The 16,769-nt window shown below is 48.6% G+C and overlaps 5 protein-coding genes across 6 annotated transcripts; 2 read left to right on the top strand and 3 right to left on the bottom strand.

Moving 5' to 3' along the window:
* The first annotated feature begins 852 nt into the window (after window positions 1-852).
* ONS95_003537 (uncharacterized protein) lies at window positions 853-3,314 on the top strand. 2 transcript variants are annotated; one of them, XM_058496852.1, is made up of 7 exons: window positions 853-1,260; window positions 1,364-1,381; window positions 1,431-2,068; window positions 2,169-2,223; window positions 2,305-2,538; window positions 2,627-2,874; window positions 2,973-3,314. In XM_058496852.1, exons 1-7 carry the CDS (start codon window positions 950-952, stop codon window positions 3,284-3,286), a joined length of 1,818 nt encoding a protein of 605 aa, XP_058352794.1. In that variant the 5' UTR covers window positions 853-949; the 3' UTR covers window positions 3,287-3,314. The 2 variants fall into 2 exon arrangements, with proteins under 2 accessions (XP_058352794.1, XP_058352795.1); XM_058496853.1 differs by having other exon boundaries at window positions 853-1,381; window positions 1,431-1,772; window positions 1,932-2,068.
* A 287-nt stretch (window positions 3,315-3,601) lies between these two features.
* ONS95_003536 (uncharacterized protein) lies at window positions 3,602-5,489 on the bottom strand (the record flags this gene model as incomplete). Its single annotated transcript, XM_058496851.1, has 3 exons — window positions 3,602-4,601; window positions 4,657-5,162; window positions 5,220-5,489. 3 exons carry the CDS (start codon window positions 5,487-5,489, stop codon window positions 3,602-3,604), a joined length of 1,776 nt encoding a protein of 591 aa, XP_058352793.1.
* On the bottom strand, window positions 5,220-8,847 carry ONS95_003535 (uncharacterized protein). The gene is made up of 3 exons (XM_058496850.1): window positions 8,622-8,847; window positions 6,097-8,480; window positions 5,220-5,507 (listed from the first exon to the last, which is right to left on the bottom strand). Exons 1-2 carry the CDS (start codon window positions 8,650-8,652, stop codon window positions 7,186-7,188), a joined length of 1,326 nt encoding a protein of 441 aa, XP_058352792.1. The 5' UTR covers window positions 8,653-8,847; the 3' UTR covers window positions 5,220-5,507; window positions 6,097-7,185.
* A 134-nt stretch (window positions 8,848-8,981) lies between these two features.
* MLH3 (DNA mismatch repair protein) lies at window positions 8,982-12,124 on the top strand (the record flags this gene model as incomplete). The annotated part of the gene is made up of 2 exons (XM_058496849.1): window positions 8,982-9,425; window positions 9,474-12,124. The coding sequence occupies exons 1-2, from the start codon at window positions 9,194-9,196 to the stop codon at window positions 12,122-12,124; spliced, it is 2,883 nt and encodes a 960-aa protein (XP_058352791.1). The 5' UTR covers window positions 8,982-9,193.
* ONS95_003533 (uncharacterized protein) lies at window positions 11,987-16,553 on the bottom strand. The gene is made up of 4 exons (XM_058496848.1): window positions 16,369-16,553; window positions 14,241-16,319; window positions 13,076-14,192; window positions 11,987-13,009 (listed from the first exon to the last, which is right to left on the bottom strand). The coding sequence occupies exons 1-4, from the start codon at window positions 16,395-16,397 to the stop codon at window positions 12,287-12,289; spliced, it is 3,948 nt and encodes a 1,315-aa protein (XP_058352790.1). The 5' UTR covers window positions 16,398-16,553; the 3' UTR covers window positions 11,987-12,286.
* Between the last annotated feature and the right edge of the window lie 216 nt (window positions 16,554-16,769).

The following is a 16,769-nucleotide window of genomic DNA, read 5'->3' as shown; positions in this document are numbered from 1 at the left end:
ATACAAAATGAATTCTCGTGTCTTAACTTTCATGTGCATCTGAGCGAGACACCCTGAGGCAACATCCAGTTGGGATTCTCCTTTGAAGTGGACGTGCCGGTAAGCTGTATTTTTCTCTCTTGTTCAGACCAGAAAGGTGAAGTAAGCTTCGTTTATACCTACTGTAGCGTGTCTAGAGCCTTTTGTGTTCGCCCGGAATGCTGTTCTCATTTGTGCCCCCATCAAAATCACTGAGTTGGCAGCGGATGTACTTTTGATAGTAGTAGTATTGTAATAGTAATATATGAATTAAACAAAATAGGAATCGTGTTACATATTTGACGATCCTGATGCTGTGGATGCTACTTGTCATATTCTTGTACCTTTACTGGTATGTAACGAAACTCTCGGTGCTCCTGCCAACCGTGTTGACCAACTCAACCTCCCCAGAGGTCTACACTCCAAATCTCATCCATGGCACAGACTGCTGGAAAGATGGAAGGCCCTCTCTTGACTACCACCCAATATAGCTCAGTAGGAACTCATGCGGGTACCGAATCTCTCTTCTCTTCTTTCGAGACTGAATGTGAGTTTTGGCGATGTGTACTTACCACTTCCTAGCACAATTACAGGACAGCATCTCAGTGTAGCCCCAGGTTCAAGGCCACAAAATCCCCATATCCAAAGTAGAATATAGTACTGAAATAGGTATTTGCAAACACGATTGCATGTTTTATCCTCCACCGAAAATTCTTGGTGTGGACATGTGTTTATCTTACTCCACAACACCACTAAGCCGCTTTCAGGAAGCAGCTTAGTGCCAATGTCCCAAGACAGGATTTCTAATCACAAACGTCATCTTTTCTCGACAACCATAGAAAAGCCACTTTATTTGTTATTTATATTAGATGTCCATATTCAAACGTTGCATAATCAGCTGAGCAACTATCGCATAGGAAAGAAAGTCATCATGGCTTCAACACAGACACTCACTCGGAGCTCCAGTGAACTTGTGCCCCTGCCCCACTCTCAAGACATCACCTTCTCTCCCAAAAGTAACATATTATCCTCAAATACCGGAAATGCATTCGATGCCGAGGTTTTGATGCAGAATTTAGATGGCGGTCAAGAAGTCAAGGAGCTGTCTAGAAGGAGAGCAACTGTGGTTGTGACGACTGTAGCGGGAGTGAACTTCTTGAATACCATGGGGAGTGGGATCCTGACTGTTGCACTCCCGACCATAGCGAAGGATTTGAGTCTGGGGGTCGAACTACTGCTTTGGTATGATTTTGTTCTTACATTTCTCGGATCATGCTCGAAAGAAAGATTGCTCTTGCAGATCCGAAGAATTTGTACCATTTATGCTGATTGACCTAATATCCAGGCCAGCATCCATCTACGCGTACGCATCACTCACAAATTTAATCCAATACCAAAGCTAATCCCAGCAGCCTAACATGCGGTTGTACACTCCTCCTCGCCGGCTCCCTCGCCGACATCCTAGGGCGCCGCATAACTTTCCTTGTCGGCACATCCCTCTATTCCGCATTCACCCTTGGCTGTGGTCTCTCTCCGACAGGCACCTCTCTGATCATATTTCGCGGTTTTCAAGGCCTCTCTATTTCCCTGTATCTCACCACCGCCGTTGGAATTATTTCAACATCATTCCCGGCTACGGGACAGGGGAATAGACGGAATTTCGCGTTTGCTGCAACGGGTGCGGCGAGTCCGGTGGGGTATACGGTGGGCTTGGTGTTAGGTGGTTTGTTTGTTCAGAGTGTGGGGTGGAGGTGGTGCGTATATTCCGACATCTTACTCTCCTTCTTGTTGGTTGTCGAATCGTTCAGATATATTGAAGGCGAGACTCGGACAACTGACAGTTCTTCGAAGTCGAAGTTACATGTTTATACAGAGGCTAGACAGAGTCGTTTGGAGTTGCTAATGCATACCAGGAGTTTCCATTTTGCAGCTATTCTCAACGTCATTCTTTGCATAACAGCTGTTTCCTGGCTGCCAGCCGACGAGACACCAGAGACTCACGAGGGACAACCAAGAAGCAAGGTGCAGCGGATGAAAGGGGAAATTGACTGTAAGTACTAGGGAAGCTTACCCAGCCCGGCAAAGCTCACTGTTTCTTGATGAGTCAACTTTTTTGATGTCAAAAGATGACTAATTGTCTCATCACATAGGGGTTGGAGCTGGTATCGCAACGGCGAGTATAAGCACGCTGTCATACGTTTTGGCGTAAGTGTTTCCATCCAATTCGTCTCGCTAATCCCAAAGAAAGAAACTCAAATCAAACAAGTCCATTGACCAGATCTCCAGAATTATCACAGGAAAATCATCCTCCATCAAATCAGCTCAGAATATATCCCTCCTCACCATTGCCTTACTGCTGATTCCAGCATTTATATTCTGGATGAGCAGACAAGAATGCCTCGGTCGGCCAGCTATCATCCCAAACTCAATATGGAAACAAAGCGCATTTACAACGACATGTATAGTAGTTTTCCTAACATGGGGAGCTTTTAATCCATTTGGATACTTCACTACGTTATTGTAAGCGTCTATCATCTCCTAACTCCTATCTGCTCTCCCACTTTGTTATAAAAATGGTAACTTACCTCACCTTCCTTTCCCTCTATAGTTTCCAAGAAATCCAACACCTCGGCCCCCTCGCCACATCTCTCCGTTTCCTCCCCACAGTCGTCTGCGGCATCCTCACAAACATCGTAACCGGCCTCCTAGTCCGCAAAACAGCCGCGCTCTACCTCGTCGCAGTTTCGTCCGCCTTCTCCGCTCTCGCTTGTATCCTGATGGCAATCGTGCACCCAGAATGGTCGTTCTGGGTTTGTGCTTTCCCGGCGGTGTTTTTAAGTCCGATGAGTTCTGATGGTATGTTTCTGAATCCATGTTCCTCGCTTGCAGTCCGGATGTGGGCTGCGTAGCCCAGAAAGTAAACACAAGCTAATACGTAGGTCTGTTACACTTAGTGCTCTACACGATTTCCAATCTGATCATAACGTCTTCATTCCCAGCCAGTAAGCAATCCCTCGCAGGAGGAGTCTTCAACACCGTGTCCCAGATTGGAAATTCGGTAGGTCTCACAATGGGGGCTGTGATAGCAGCTTCGGTTACGAGTTCAAAAGCTGGTCATAGTTCTGGGTCTGCTACTAAGGATGAGAAGAGTGTGTTGAATGGATATAGAGCTACGTTCTACATGTGTTTTGCTGCGATGGCATGTGTGGTTGTGGTTGGTGCGTGGGGGTTGAGGGGCGCGGGGAAGGTGGGTGTTAAGAAAGAGTGATATGATGCGAATTGATAGGAAAGAGGAGAGCAAGAAAACTGTCCTGACTGTAGATACTGACTACTGCTCATTCAAATTATGCTATAAAGTCTTCCTGTAACCCAATTGAACTCAGGAGCTAAGCTTGTAGTGAGGATGGCGCACAGATGTCGCTCTACTTTTCTGTAAATGTTTTCTCTGGGGCATGATCTCCTCGAAGTCCGATTACACTACCAATCCGGTGACCCCTAAAAAGAATTAAACATTCATATAGGTATCTACTCTAAAAAGTCGACTATTTACCAATCACGAAGTTCTCTCTAGTCTCCATCCCATCTACTGCCCATCCGTCCAATTTGCCGCACTCTGAAACTCCACCACACTAGGCCACCTATTCTCATCGCCCACCACATCCCCCCCATACGTCAAATACCCCTGCACATCCAACCGATCCACTTTCATAACCTGCTTTGCATTCCCCATCACCCAAATCGTCTGCATCCCCATCAACATGTGCTGCAGAATATGACAGTGGATCATCCACACCCCCGGCTGCGTAACCTCCAGTCGCCACGCCCTCCACCCCATTGCGGTCCCATTCTTCGTTGAAGGCGCATACCGATACAGCACTGACGTATCACGCTTGATTGGCTTGCCCGCACTAGCAGCCCAGCGAGCTTCATTGGCAGCTTGATCGTATGTCCCATTCCCGGAGCCGAGATCCCAATAGTGCGCGCCGTGGGCGTGGAAAGGGTGCGCGTCAAGACCACCTCTGTCAGCTCCAGTGTTCTGGATGATGATTTCGATGACCTCGCCGATCTGCGCGGGGAAGACTCGTGTGACCGGGTCGATGCCGTTGTTTGCCAGAGCGCGCTCCATGGACGGGAAGTTGGAGGCGTTGTTTTTGTAGAGGGAGACGAGGTATGGTTCTTGGGGGAAGGTTTCGGTCCAGGGGTAGGAGTTCTGCACCCAGACTGTAGGGCCGTTGACACGTTGGTGGACCGTCATGATTATGGTGCGGGTTACGTTTGCAGCGGATGGCATTTTGGCCATATGGTGGTTGGAGTGGTGGGGCTTCAATTGGTAGTCGAGGAAGCCCCGGGTGATGCTGGGAACTGTGATAGGCAACTGTGAGGGGGGATAAAATATTGTTGGTGGGGAGGGAACGCCATAGTTGAGGACTGCGAAGGATCTTGTCAGAGTTGGACGTTCTCGGGATTCGATTTGCATCCAGTAGGTGCTTTTCTCGGGGTGGGGCTTCGTCTTCAGGAGGACACTGTAGCGCTGGCCAGTGTATATCTGGAGGAATGAAGTATTGTACGGCTCAGTATAAGACCTGATTTCGTCAGAATTCTCATCCAAGAGTGGATTACGAAGAGCGAGAGACTCACCCATCGGCTTCAATGACAGTCATATCATGACCTTCAATAGCGAGCGAGGCAAACGTGAGAGCCGTGGCACCAATAAACCTCAATCGATACGTCTTCCCAGGCTTAACATCAATTGCAGCAAGACTAGCATTGCAAGCCGTCCCGTTTGCAGTCCCAGCTCCCTTCCCATTCACCAATATCATATCCGACTCACCACTCCACGACAAAGGATTAGAAATCAACCCCTTTTCAATGGTGCTATCATCCTTTTTGAAGACGTCCTGCAAAAACACTATCCTTTCCTCGTCGTACTTGTACGGAACCTTTTTAACATCTTGAACAATGAGAGGGCCAGTGCAGGAGACAGCCGCGAAGCCCACGTGGCTGTGGTAGAAATACGTCCCTGCCATTCCAGTTGGAACATGTATTTCATAGTCGAAGAATTTGCCTGGAGGGATTGGCCATTGAGAAGCGAGGGGCGTCCCATCGCTGAATGGTGAGGTCGCCATACTTAAGCCGTGCCAGTGCTTCATTTTCGGTCAGCTTTATGAGTCTTTTGGAGAGCAGATCTGGTTTGGATTTACCATTGTCAGATTAAGGTGCTCCATGTCATTGTAAACCCGTATCCAGTAAGTGTCTCCTTCTCTGATCTTCAGTGCCGGTCCAGGCGAAGTCCCATTGACCAAGACAGTAGGTTTTGACGGATAACATGACTGCGCAAGTGGTGCTTCTGTGACGCGAAGAATGGCGTCAGGGATAAAGGTCTCGTCATGACATGCTGTATGTGCTGCTACAAGTCCGAGCCAAGCCAGTACAAATGTAAAATAGACGAATACGTTGGTATGGAGCAACATCTTGACGTTCGGGAGTCCCTAACAATTGCCTGGTGAGCAGACGTCTAGCATTGAAGATGGACGTGCTGGATGATGCGAGGTCATCGACAAGGTAAACATCACTGAGACACCCATCCATTCCTCGAGGCCTTGGAGGGAGCTTCAACTTCCATTTTCTGAACATGATATCGTTCAAACAACAAAATCCAGCTCAAACTTCAACAGGTTGAACAGTGGCATATACAAAGCTTAAGTAAAACGAGGTAGCTTACTAGTGTGTAAAACAACTATGCCGACAAACGATCGTCTTCCACGCGGCCAAATCAACAATTGCAGCACCTCAATTCAGATCCAAGCACAGACAGACCCAGATAATAAGGATGAGAAAGAATGAGCGGGTTCTCCAAATCCAGAAGAGCGGCGCAGGAACCTGAATAAATGCATACCTTTAGTGCCCCCATAATAAGATTACCAGCCATAAACTTTCAGGCGGTGCACTCCCTCATGACAGCAGTAAGCCGCCAGCGTCCCATGAAGCCTATTAAGCACTCGCTAGAACGCATCAAGGATGTGGGATTGGTAGGAATGCAGTGCAGATCGGGGTACTCCAAACTTAAATCTGACTTACATTAAGGCCTCCTGCCAATCAAAACACAGGGCATCGGAACTCGGAATTTCGCCGATGTGTTCGCATGTTTGCCGAAGTGTCTATCACAGAGAAACCTAGAATTGTTTTGAAAAATCGAACACGAGAGAAACTTTGCTATGGAGGGGGAGACCGCCGCTATCGAATCCCGTCGCGCTGACCTTGCATTGGATTTGATCGTGAGATGGGATGGAAAACAGGTTGATCGAGAATTCGATTCTGTCAGTCAGCCCAACGGCAGCTAGCCGCTCCTTCGAACAGAATGCTGATCGACCTCTGAGTTGGCAGCAGTGCCATAAGCTGACCTCCCATCAGCAGACGATCCTCTCCCAGGTCGTTGATCAAAGATATCGCATTGTCGGCCCCTCTGTCACCATCGTCATCTCAACGCTGGGGCTGCTGAAATTGACACTCACCCACCTTACCAATAGAGAGGAAACCCACGCAAACCCAGCAAGCCTTATAAGTTCCTGTAATATATCCAGACTTCCATTCGCAAAAGTAAGATAGAGGCACGGTACCATTGGGTTTTAAATATCCTTTGCGTCATGAATCAGGGATCGGACATTGGTAGCCGAAAGCCTAAACAGGAGGTATACAGCGACATGCCGAGCCTCGTGTTCGGTAGGACTGGCTCGACTGGATATAATGCCTGTTTCTGTAAGCTCACCTTATTTCGATGCGACTTCGTCCACGGTCCAGAAAATTATTGCACCCAGAATAGAATCTACCCTTAAGGGTCACTCCACAACGTACTGTAGCTGTCAGAACGCCACGTTATTTACCTTTGAACAGGCGAACGGGCCTCGTCAACTGCATTGACTCTACCTAATACAAGCACGATCCTGAATCACATTTCAGAAACACCGTGAAAACCCGACTCTCGTGATGCTTCCGCACAGCTCGTGAAATGCAATGCATTATTAAAGTATCGGGGTATCTTCAACAAGCCTTGACCATCAATCCTACGACTCCAGCCGGTCCGGCTCCATGCAATTGCCATTGCCGATGCCAATCCCCAAACCCAACACCAATCGTATCCCCGTGAAGTAAAATAAAACCATTCGCCCTCTAATTTTCCTGTCTATGCTTTTCATTTTGGGTGGACTGTTCAGTCTCGGTAGCTTCGTCGTCACTTCCGTCTACTTTCTCGCCCTCTCCACCTTCGCCCCATGCAGAGTTGCTTCTGCTTAACTTTCCATTTGAGGCTCCTGTAACTTCTCGTGGACTTGCCAGTGGACTTCCTGTAGTCGCCATACCTCCAATACTCCCACTGATACTGTCGTTTCTTCCATGCCCAAGCAGACCGCTTTTGACACTGCCTCCATCTGCAGCGGTCGACTGCTTTCCTGCGTAGTAACTGTTGCGTTCGCTGGGCAGGGCTGGTGCTACACCAGTTGCTGAATATATGCTGGCCCTCTCATTTAGTCCACTGACACTTGGTCTCGGCTGGTGTGGCGTCGACGTAATACCGCTTGCCGCGTCGATATTGGCACTCAAAACACTCAAGGGAAGACTCTCGCGGCTTCCACCAAACAAGGAAGAAGGGGCAAGTGCGCGAACCGAAGCATCAGTATCCATTGATCGTCTTCTTCGTCTCTTAGACGATGATGCAAGTGTGAGGATCGAAGCGTTGTCGGTGAGAAGGTTGTTAGCCGTCGCAGTGCTGTAGGTCGACGGATGGCCACCACTGGCTTGAGGTGCCAAATGCGCTGGAATGGCAGTGGCAGGAGGAGACGTGGGGAATTGATGAGAGAACTGAACAGTCTGAGTAGTATTTCCATGGTTGTGGCTGTGTGAGTTGATTGCCCCATTCGGCGCTGCAGAATGAATCGTAGTGAGTGTTGTCGTCAGCGATCGTACAGACGGAGCAGGTGAAGAGAAGGTGCTGTCTGCTCCTCTACCTGAACTCATTCCACCGCCAATTGTAGCATTTGTTCCCTGCCCGGATGATGGCGCGTGAGAAGGTGCAGCATCTGAATGGGCACACTCCGGCTCTGTAGACATCGTAGGTGCCATTGACTTGTTGCCAATAGTCGGTGGAGGAAGCCCATCCAAGGAGGAACGTAATGAGCGTCTGCGATCGATCGATGATGTGCTGACTGAATTGCCTGTCGGCACCGTGGAGAATGAACGATGCCCGTTAGGCGCATCGCCGTTGCCATTCAAATGGCCTGACTGAGGGTATGGATGATTCTTCGAGAGTATTTGCTTCTTAGATTTCATCTGGTAGGTATTTCGTTTCGTGCTCGCAGATGGACTGGCCTCTGAGGTTCCAGATGAGCTACCCTTGAAGCTGGTGAGCTTCTTCATCCATGTCGAGAAAGGTCGACGCCGTCCTGGTCGGTCTGTTCGGTCTGTTCGGTCTGCCATTTGCGTCAGTTGAGTAGCTTGAAGGGTAGCACCAGCAGCGGTGATGTTCTGCGGACCCGCAGATTGAGCAGCAGATTCAGCTCCGGGAGAATGCTTGAATGAGCAGCGCTGCTGGGCCTTTTTTGAGCTCGTACCATGTGCTTGGGGTGATGTCTCGGTCGCCATCGTTGTGTAAATTGGCCTGGGTGTTGTTGGGACAAAAGGATGACGCGGACACGCAGTTACTGATGGAAGGCGTTTCGTAAGCTTGTGGAATGTAGATGCCCGTAGAGATTTCAGCAAAGCGAAGATTTCGGATATTTGGGGGTTGTGGATGTGAGGGTCAAGTGGTGAGCTGGGAAGTCCAGAATGGAAAGGAAGCTATCGATTTGCAGTGACCAGAGCGGGAGCGCAGCCTTGTTGCGCCGCTGAAGGCTAGGCTGAGCTTATGTAATACACACGTGATATCGACTTCATCATCAAGTCTGGCTCTTCCAAGGCGAGAGCATAACTTCGAGCTGAAACCATCTGGCGAAATAACGACCCGCAACTCTGGCGGGAGAAGATATGGGATGTTGGGAATCTTGATACACGACGGCGACTTCCACGACTAGAAGCTATGTCTTCAACTGCCGCCCCGTTTTGTCACAGGAAAGTGCCACCAGGTCTCCATACTCACCTATGGGCCCTCGAGACATTCTGATATTGCTTCTTATCTGTTCTCAAGATGTCTATCCAACTTCTACCACCCGACGTTGTTGCTCAAATCAAGTCGTCAGTCACCATTACTACCCTCAACGGGGTAGTTTGCGAACTGGTCAAGAATTCTTTGGATGCCGATGCTGCGAAAGTCGATATAAGTGTCGACTACAGTAAGGGAAGCTGCTCCGTAGAAGATGATGGATTTGGTATATTACCATCGGAATTTCAAACCAACGGACATCTTGGAAAGCTATACCGTGAGCCAATTCCAACTTTTCACTGGCTACAAAGCTCACCTGCCACAGATACATCCAAACTGAATTCACATACTCAGGTACACGGCGGTCGTGGTACATTTCTAGCGTCTTTATCGGCTCTTGCTTTGGTTTCCATGACGTCTCATCATCATCTACATCGATCTCATAACAGCCTAACTCTGCACAAATCCGCAGTAGTCTCTCGTCAGGTACCTGCACCAGAACAGCAGCATTTAACAAGCAGCCAGGGAACTCGCGTTACTGTTCGAGATCTTTTCGGAAACATGCCAGTTCGTGTCAAGCAGAGAGCTCTTGCAGCAGAAAAGGAAAGAGGACATTTCAAGGACTGGGAGATGCTGAGGCGAGACATCATTGGGCTCTTGCTTCCATGGCCCAGGGATGTTGTTGTTAGTATTCGGGATTCTCAAACAAATCACAAGATGACTGTCCGGCCCTCATCAATGCCGTTTCAGTACGGCAGAATGTCCCGGACCTCGGTGTGCAATATACTAGCACAGGCATCCTTCATTTCTCATAATCAGAAGACTTCTTGGATATCTGTTCATGCATCGACCCCAGAATTGGAAATCAGTGGTGCAATCTCCATGGAACCAATCGCAAACAAACATGTCCAGTTCTTATCCTTTGGTATCCACCCAATTCTAGCTTCGGACGGCCAGAGCATTTTCCACGATGAGATCAATCGACTATTCTCAAACTCGGCTTTTGGAGTCGAGGAAAACGTAGAAGAGATCGATGGCGCCGAGCAAGACCGGAGAGCAAAAGATGGCCGCTTCAGAGGTGATGGATATACAAACAAGGAGCTGAAAGGCGTCAAGAAAGGGGTTGACCGCTGGCCAATGTTCTTCATCAACATTCAGATATCCGGTCAAGGCAGGTCAATATGTGGAGTAGAAGATGTACTGAAAGAAAAGAAAAACGCCATTACGAGCATATTAGAGCTTCTGCGAGTCTTGGTACTCGAGTTTCTCACTAAAAATCACTTCCGTCCAAGATCCAGCCGAGTTCACCAATCCAGCAAGACGAGTCAGGCTGCAATCCCGGTTCAGACAGCTAAAGCATTTGCCTCTTCTGCACCGGGAAAACACGGCGAAAAAACCCCCAAAAGATCGTCTGTAGGCATGAAGGATGGCTCTGATACTTTTGGGGCAAATGTAAGGCTGCCTTCATTTCGGCAAGGTGTGCCGCTTCCAAATTCTCCGTTCGACGCTTGGTCGAGAGTGAAGAAAGGCGCCGTATCAAGACCGACGACTCCCAAAATCTTCAAGGACCTTGGCGGCTCCGCAACATCGAGACCTGCGACAGCTCCTCCTCTCTTATTTGATGCTTCTACAGCTTCCAAGACTTCAACTCCATACAGACTCAAAACGAAGCCTCTTCTATCCAAAGATGGGAAACTGCTTCGGGCTCCTTTCGACGATGTCATCCTGAAACCGGACTCACAACCTTGCCCAACATCCTCGGCTCCCAACACATCATTACGTTCAGACCACACATCTGATCATGTTGATGACGAAGTAATCCCATGGATCAATCCAATGACAAAGGTTCAGACACTTGTCAACAAACGCACAGGCCTAACGATGAAGTCGACGGGTTATTTATCGTTCAGTAGCCAGACACTGCGTTTGACCACTTCCGTTCCATCCCAGAGACATTCGCAGGTTCCCCCAAGTCCGTGGATCAGCGATCTGCTGAGAACTTGGGAAAATCCAGTCTTTGCGCCAGCAGAAGCATCCGTTCCCCAGATATCTTTTGATGTTGGTGATTCGACAGCCCAAAGCATTCTGCATGGTCATCAACATCATTGCTCCCATGTCGACATTGATCGTGTATTTAGAGATATCTCTTCTGGCATTAACGGCCGCATATCAAAAGATTCTCTCAAGCATGCCGATATCATATCCCAAGTGGACCAAAAGTTCGTCTTGGTGAAGTTAGAATCAACTCGATCCAAGACGTCGGATGTAGATAACGCCAGTATGCTTGTACTGATCGACCAGCACGCAGCGGATGAGCGTATTCGTGTCGAGGCACTTATGGAAGAGCTATGCACACCTTCCGCGTCGGACTCTACGGAGTCTTGCCGCGCAAGAATTCTAACAGCCCCGCTTCTAAAATCTCTCCATTTTGATCTTTCAAAGAGGGAAACGGAGCTCCTCCAAACTTTTCGGCGCCACTTCTCGGAATGGGGTATCCTCTACACTATCTCCTCTTCTACAACCACATCCACAGTTTCCCGCCTTACCGTCACCTCCCTTCCCGCCCCCATCCTCGAGCGCTGCCAATCAGCCCCCGGCCTACTCATTGATCTCATCCGCACCGAGCTCTGGAAAGTCCACGAGAATCACACCTCACCAACCCAGCCCCTCCCGCAAGGCGACTGGCTTCAACGAATACATTCGTGTCCCCAGGGTATTCTCGACATGATCAATTCACGGGCATGCAGAAGTGCGATAATGTTCAATGATGTGCTGAGTACAGAGCAATGTGAGACGCTTGTGAGAAAGTTGGCAGAATGTAAATTCCCTTTTCAATGTGCGCACGGGAGACCGAGCTTGGTTCCGTTAGTGGATCTGGCGGCTTTCAATGTAGGAGCTGGGATGAAACTACAAGAGGAGGAGGGAAGTTTTGGAAAGGAGTTTAGGAAGTGGAAAGGGAACTTGGAAGGAAATTGAGAATGCACAGTGTTGTTTTGATCCCATGGAAAACCTAGTCAGCCAAGCTTATATCCTACTTGATCGAAGGCAAATATAGGTTTGGAAACCTCCGCCTCAACCACCATCTCACTCACAACAAGTATCGCAGTCAATACATGACAAATCCCCGCTCTCAACTCCCTATGGTTCCTCCCAAGTTACCGAAAATCTCTCGCCCTTCGTCACAAAATGCCCATTCTCATGCTCGCTCCTCCCCTCCAGCGTATAAAACCTCTCACCACACCCCGCCCTACACAAAAACAGTCCCCTCCCATGCGACGCCACATGTTTCCTCCACTTCTTCTTCGACTTATACTGCCTATTACAACCTATACAAATCAGCGCCGCTTCTGCTGCCGCGGCTCGCTCTTCTAGATCTTCGGCTGAGCCGGGGATGGGTGGCTCGCGCGCTTTGGTCAGGTCGATTGGAGTGCCGTCGGGACGTTTGATGGTGATTGCGGCGTTTTTGCGGGGGAGTTGGAATGTTGGTTGTTCCGGGGGTGGGGAGTCGGGCTGTGGTGCTGGTTCTGGTTCTCGTTCTGGATAGGAAGGGCGAGGGCGAGGTGTTTGTGATGAGGCGAATGGCTCATCATCGTCGCTGGTGGGTTCTCTTGCTAATTTCTTCATAATCTGATATGTATCGGGCGTCATCGGTCTGTCACCATATTGTTCACGATAATGCCGGGCTATGCGAACTCTTTCCTGGAGCGCGGTTGGGGAGAGATGATGCATCATTGGTTGGGTTTGATGAGATTCCAATGTTGATTGTGGATGATGAGACCGCTTGGAAGAATCTGATGACGCTGGTACGAAAGATGGAGACGAATATGAGGGACCTCCTTCCATCATTGGAATAGGGCTAGGCTAAAGGTAGAGTCAGTTGATGTAGGTGATTATGCTTCAGTCCGAATGGGAATATTGAGCACTTACACTGCGAGAGCGATCTGCTTTGTGGTCCATCGTCCGTGAATTTTGGAACTGCTTCACGGTTTCCTCATCGAATTCATCATCATTATCATCCTCCCCATCATGTGTCAGTGACCCGAACTGGATTCGAGGCTTCACACCTCCCATCATCGGCAAAGTTGTACTGGTGGTGTCTTTTTCGGCAAACTTTCGGGCATTCGTAAGAAGCGAGCTTTGTGCGGCTTCATTTTCAGTCCGGGCTCTGGAGAAACGAGCAGTCTCAACATTCTTACGTTGTTGAGCAGCAAAAGCCTTAAAAGCATTTACAGCATCTTGCTCAACGGCAGCTGCAGTATTGGAAGCAACATGTGCCTTCGCCTGCTCTTTGACTTTGTTGGTGCCATCTGGCTCAGAAACTTGCAGCCGTACGAACCCATCCTGGACGAGAAGTTCATGTCTTTCTGCAAAGTCTTTGGATATGAAATTCATGTCGCCGCCAGTATCCGCCATTGCAACGAGAGTCGGTTCATTTTGAGAATTTGATCCTGCTTTTATACCTCCATCCATATCTTTATTGGAGACCTTGAGAGTCTTGAAAGACTTGTTATTAATGGGAGGCATGTGTGGTGTTTCTAACTCCGTCCAAAAGTTCTTGTCGTCGACTAAATCTAGTTCTCCTCTCCAAATTTCTGCTCCCTGTTGCAGAAAAAATTCAGAGTCGTCGTTGGAATCTCTGGATAGCGAAGAGCTGTCATTGTTCTCGCTTTCAGAATCCCACTCCACCTCTTTCGGAAGGATCGTGAGAGCGATTTCTTCGAGGTGACGACAGATATGCCCAATGAACCCTGCACCTGGAACGGTACCGCAAAACGGACATTGCTCTTTTGCCATGTCACGACGAAAAGTCTCCGAAACGACTGCTGATTCAACATTCATCTCTGGATGTGCATGAGAAATGTGCTTCCGTGTGGTATCTAGGTCATCCTGAGCATCCCCGCATGCTGCACAGCTCCAAATAATGGTATCTTGGTGTTGAAACATATGGTTCGTGAATTCGAGGCGGGAGCCAAATGCAGTCATATTGGACGAGCAACGGTCTAAAATACATACATAAGGTTGCAAATCAGCGTAAACATGACGTCTGCTCGTTGTCAGTATTTGGCTTCAAGATTATTGACGCTGCACCTACTCCCACTGTGTCGCACTGACGATTCCTCGCAACCTCTTACAGCAAATAGGACATTCGAAAGTTTTTCCTTTTGATGATTCGATGGGCAATGGTGGAAAGTTTTCCAAGCTACCAGCAATAGCAGATCCCACAGAATGCCATGATATCTGTGATCGTGCTCTTCTCGATGCTGTTTGAAGCGAGCTGCCAAGCGCAGAGTCAACAAAAGTCCCCTCGGATTTTCCCGCAAGGGTTCTTCCATCCATGCTGCAAGCATCCTCTGTTGAGACACTTGCTCGAAGTGGCAATTCTTTGACTCTATTGAATCTGTTCCAATTCGCCGTTCCGATACGTTCAATCAGCGATACCGAGGCATTGGGGAACCCATCCCTGATAAGTCGTGAGAAATGAAGCTGCGGTCCGGTAACAGTAAAAAGCTTGAAGTCTTGTTCATATCGTTGCAAGGCGGCAATATGATTAAGGAGGGTTCGCTTGGAGGTTTCTGGTCCAGAGTAGTGCTCCAGAGATATACGACCGAGGCTTGTCATGACGGCCTCCGCACGAGGCAATTGGGCAGGATCGTCATCCAGCACTGATATGTGGCACATTGCTTCTTCCACTAAGTCGAACAGCAATTCATCGGAGATCTCTTCGATAAATCGGACAGCTTGATTCAGTAACTTCCAAATGTCGAAGCGGGGACTTTCCTTTCGCTGTCTTCGGCTCATCTTCAGTAATCGCACTGAAGTGGACACAATCATATCGCTTGAAACGCCCGCATAGTCTAGTACAGAAGGTAAGATATTTTCAGCTTCTTCATATTTTGCCTGTCCGATAAAGCTGTCGGAAAGCACAATTGCGAGGTATCCTTGGTGATGAGAAGTGACCTTTGGTTCTCCTTGGAAGACCTTGTTCCACAGCGTCTGGGCCATCTTCTCCCCATCCACTTCCTCCATCAAAAAGTTGTAGCATTTCACCAATTCGATCCCAGTGATGAGATATTCCATGGAGACCACACCAAAGTCTTTTTTGACGTGTCCGAGGCTAGATTCTAGCAGTACACAGGCGATTTCGAATGACTGTTGCCTTGCGGCAAGAAAGCCTAATTGCGGATGCATCCTAGGTGGGAATAATCTGAGCAGCTTTTGAACACTCGCAACGCCTTCAAGAATGGCTCGGGCTAATATCTCTAGGGTACAAGATGGATTTCTACGAACAAGCACTGCCCAAGCTAACTGATAGGAGGGAAGAACTTCTTGTAATGCGACCTGCTGAATCTCTCGTGAATCCTTACTGCTTGGCAATTGCGTGGCGTCCAATTGTTCCTTGTTGTGCAGATGCGAAAGGTTCTCCTTTTGGATGACAGGAGAAGCGAAAAATAGATGACGGGGTAGTTCATGTCTTTGACTGGGTATTGTCTGCTCTTTTACTGCATATAGGTATGCATAGCAGTGTTCGTGGAGGGTTAGAACTGATAAAGGACAATTCTCTCCCAGGATATTGAATATTCGAGACAGGAAGCGAAGGAACACATGAAAGCATTCTGGCTGGCCCGAAGTATCACCAGCTGATGATAGATGGGCCATGACATCGACGGGATTCAAGACTGTAAGAAATGGCAAAATCGTCGAGTTAACCACGTCCCATAAATGCTCTTCCATTTCTTCCCACAGTATCTCCGCGTGTTGCTCAGGAAAAGCGTGGATAACCACTGCCAAGACATCGTATAGATGTTCTAGCGAAGTCGCCTGGTGCAAGCCTGCTCTCAGCTCAGTTCTCCACTCATCGTTCAGATGAAGATACTCCAAGAGTCCGTTTTTGCTCGTCGATACAAGGCCTATATTTATCGCCTGTGGCAGGATTGGAGGACTTTCCCAGGCTATTGTAGTACCAAATTGACGAACCAACCAACTTGGCACTTTGCTGTGTCTCGGAGGGAACAAATTCAATTCTCCCGAGTCCGTCCATAACAGACGACTGCGACAAGCACGATCGAAAAGGGCCTTTGGCACACTCGGGCTGTCGATATGTGCCAGAAGACGGCAAAATTGCAAAATATCTGCATCATCGGTGGCCAACCGCCTGATTACATCTTGTTTCCTACAAAGATGATTAATATACCCCCAAGACAAACAAGTATATCACTCACCATGAAGCAGATCTCACAATTTCGGCCATTGCGAAGCATGTCCGTTTTGATATGCGAAGCAGCGATAGCTCGTGGTGAGGTTCAAATGACAACTCGAGAGTGAGATCTTAACGATGTGTCATACTCATTCTGACAAGAACACCGCGGCATCTGATCACGGGTATCAGGGTTCCGAGTTTAAAGATACATGTGTTTGTGTGTGAAGCCTGATGTTTGAGCGAGGTCGGGTTCGGTGAGGATGCTGTGGCGGCTGAGCATGCAGCAGAAAGCGCCAACACCATGATTTGCTCGGGTACATAACCAATAAAGGCAGATAAATTAGATGCCCAGCTACCTATGTCCGACTGCTCAGCCTCGCCGAAACCATTTGAGTCCTATTCAGAAACACATCTTTCACAGCT

Source organism: Cadophora gregata (assembly GCF_030347475.1).
Source record: "Cadophora gregata isolate MNR1 chromosome Unknown scaffold_13, whole genome shotgun sequence".
NCBI classification, from domain to species: Eukaryota; Fungi; Ascomycota; class Leotiomycetes; order Helotiales; family Ploettnerulaceae; genus Cadophora; species Cadophora gregata.
The sequence above is the reverse complement of the archived record's forward strand: the minus strand, read 5'-3'. Positions and strand labels throughout refer to the sequence as shown.

Excerpts from the sequence above, each read along its gene's own strand:
- ONS95_003537 (XM_058496852.1), top strand. The coding sequence starts at position 950 with ATGGCTTCAACACAGACACTCACTCGGAGCTCCAGTGAACTTGTGCCC. Across the intron at positions 2,224-2,304 it reads ACGCTGTCATACGTTTTGGC|AATTATCACAGGAAAATCAT; the intron begins GTAAGTGTTTCC and ends CCAGATCTCCAG. Across the intron at positions 2,875-2,972 it reads AAGTCCGATGAGTTCTGATG|TGCTCTACACGATTTCCAAT; the intron begins GTATGTTTCTGA and ends TGTTACACTTAG.
- ONS95_003535 (XM_058496850.1), bottom strand. The coding sequence starts at position 8,652 with ATGGCGACCGAGACATCACCCCAAGCACATG. Across the intron at positions 8,481-8,621 it reads GACATCACCCCAAGCACATG|ACCGAACAGACCGAACAGAC; the intron begins GTACGAGCTCAA and ends CGCAAATGGCAG.
- ONS95_003533 (XM_058496848.1), bottom strand. The coding sequence starts at position 16,397 with ATGGCCGAAATTGTGAGATCTGCTTCATG. Across the intron at positions 16,320-16,368 it reads ATTGTGAGATCTGCTTCATG|GAAACAAGATGTAATCAGGC; the intron begins GTGAGTGATATA and ends TCATCTTTGTAG. Across the intron at positions 14,193-14,240 it reads GTCAGTGCGACACAGTGGGA|ACGTCATGTTTACGCTGATT; the intron begins GTAGGTGCAGCG and ends GACAACGAGCAG.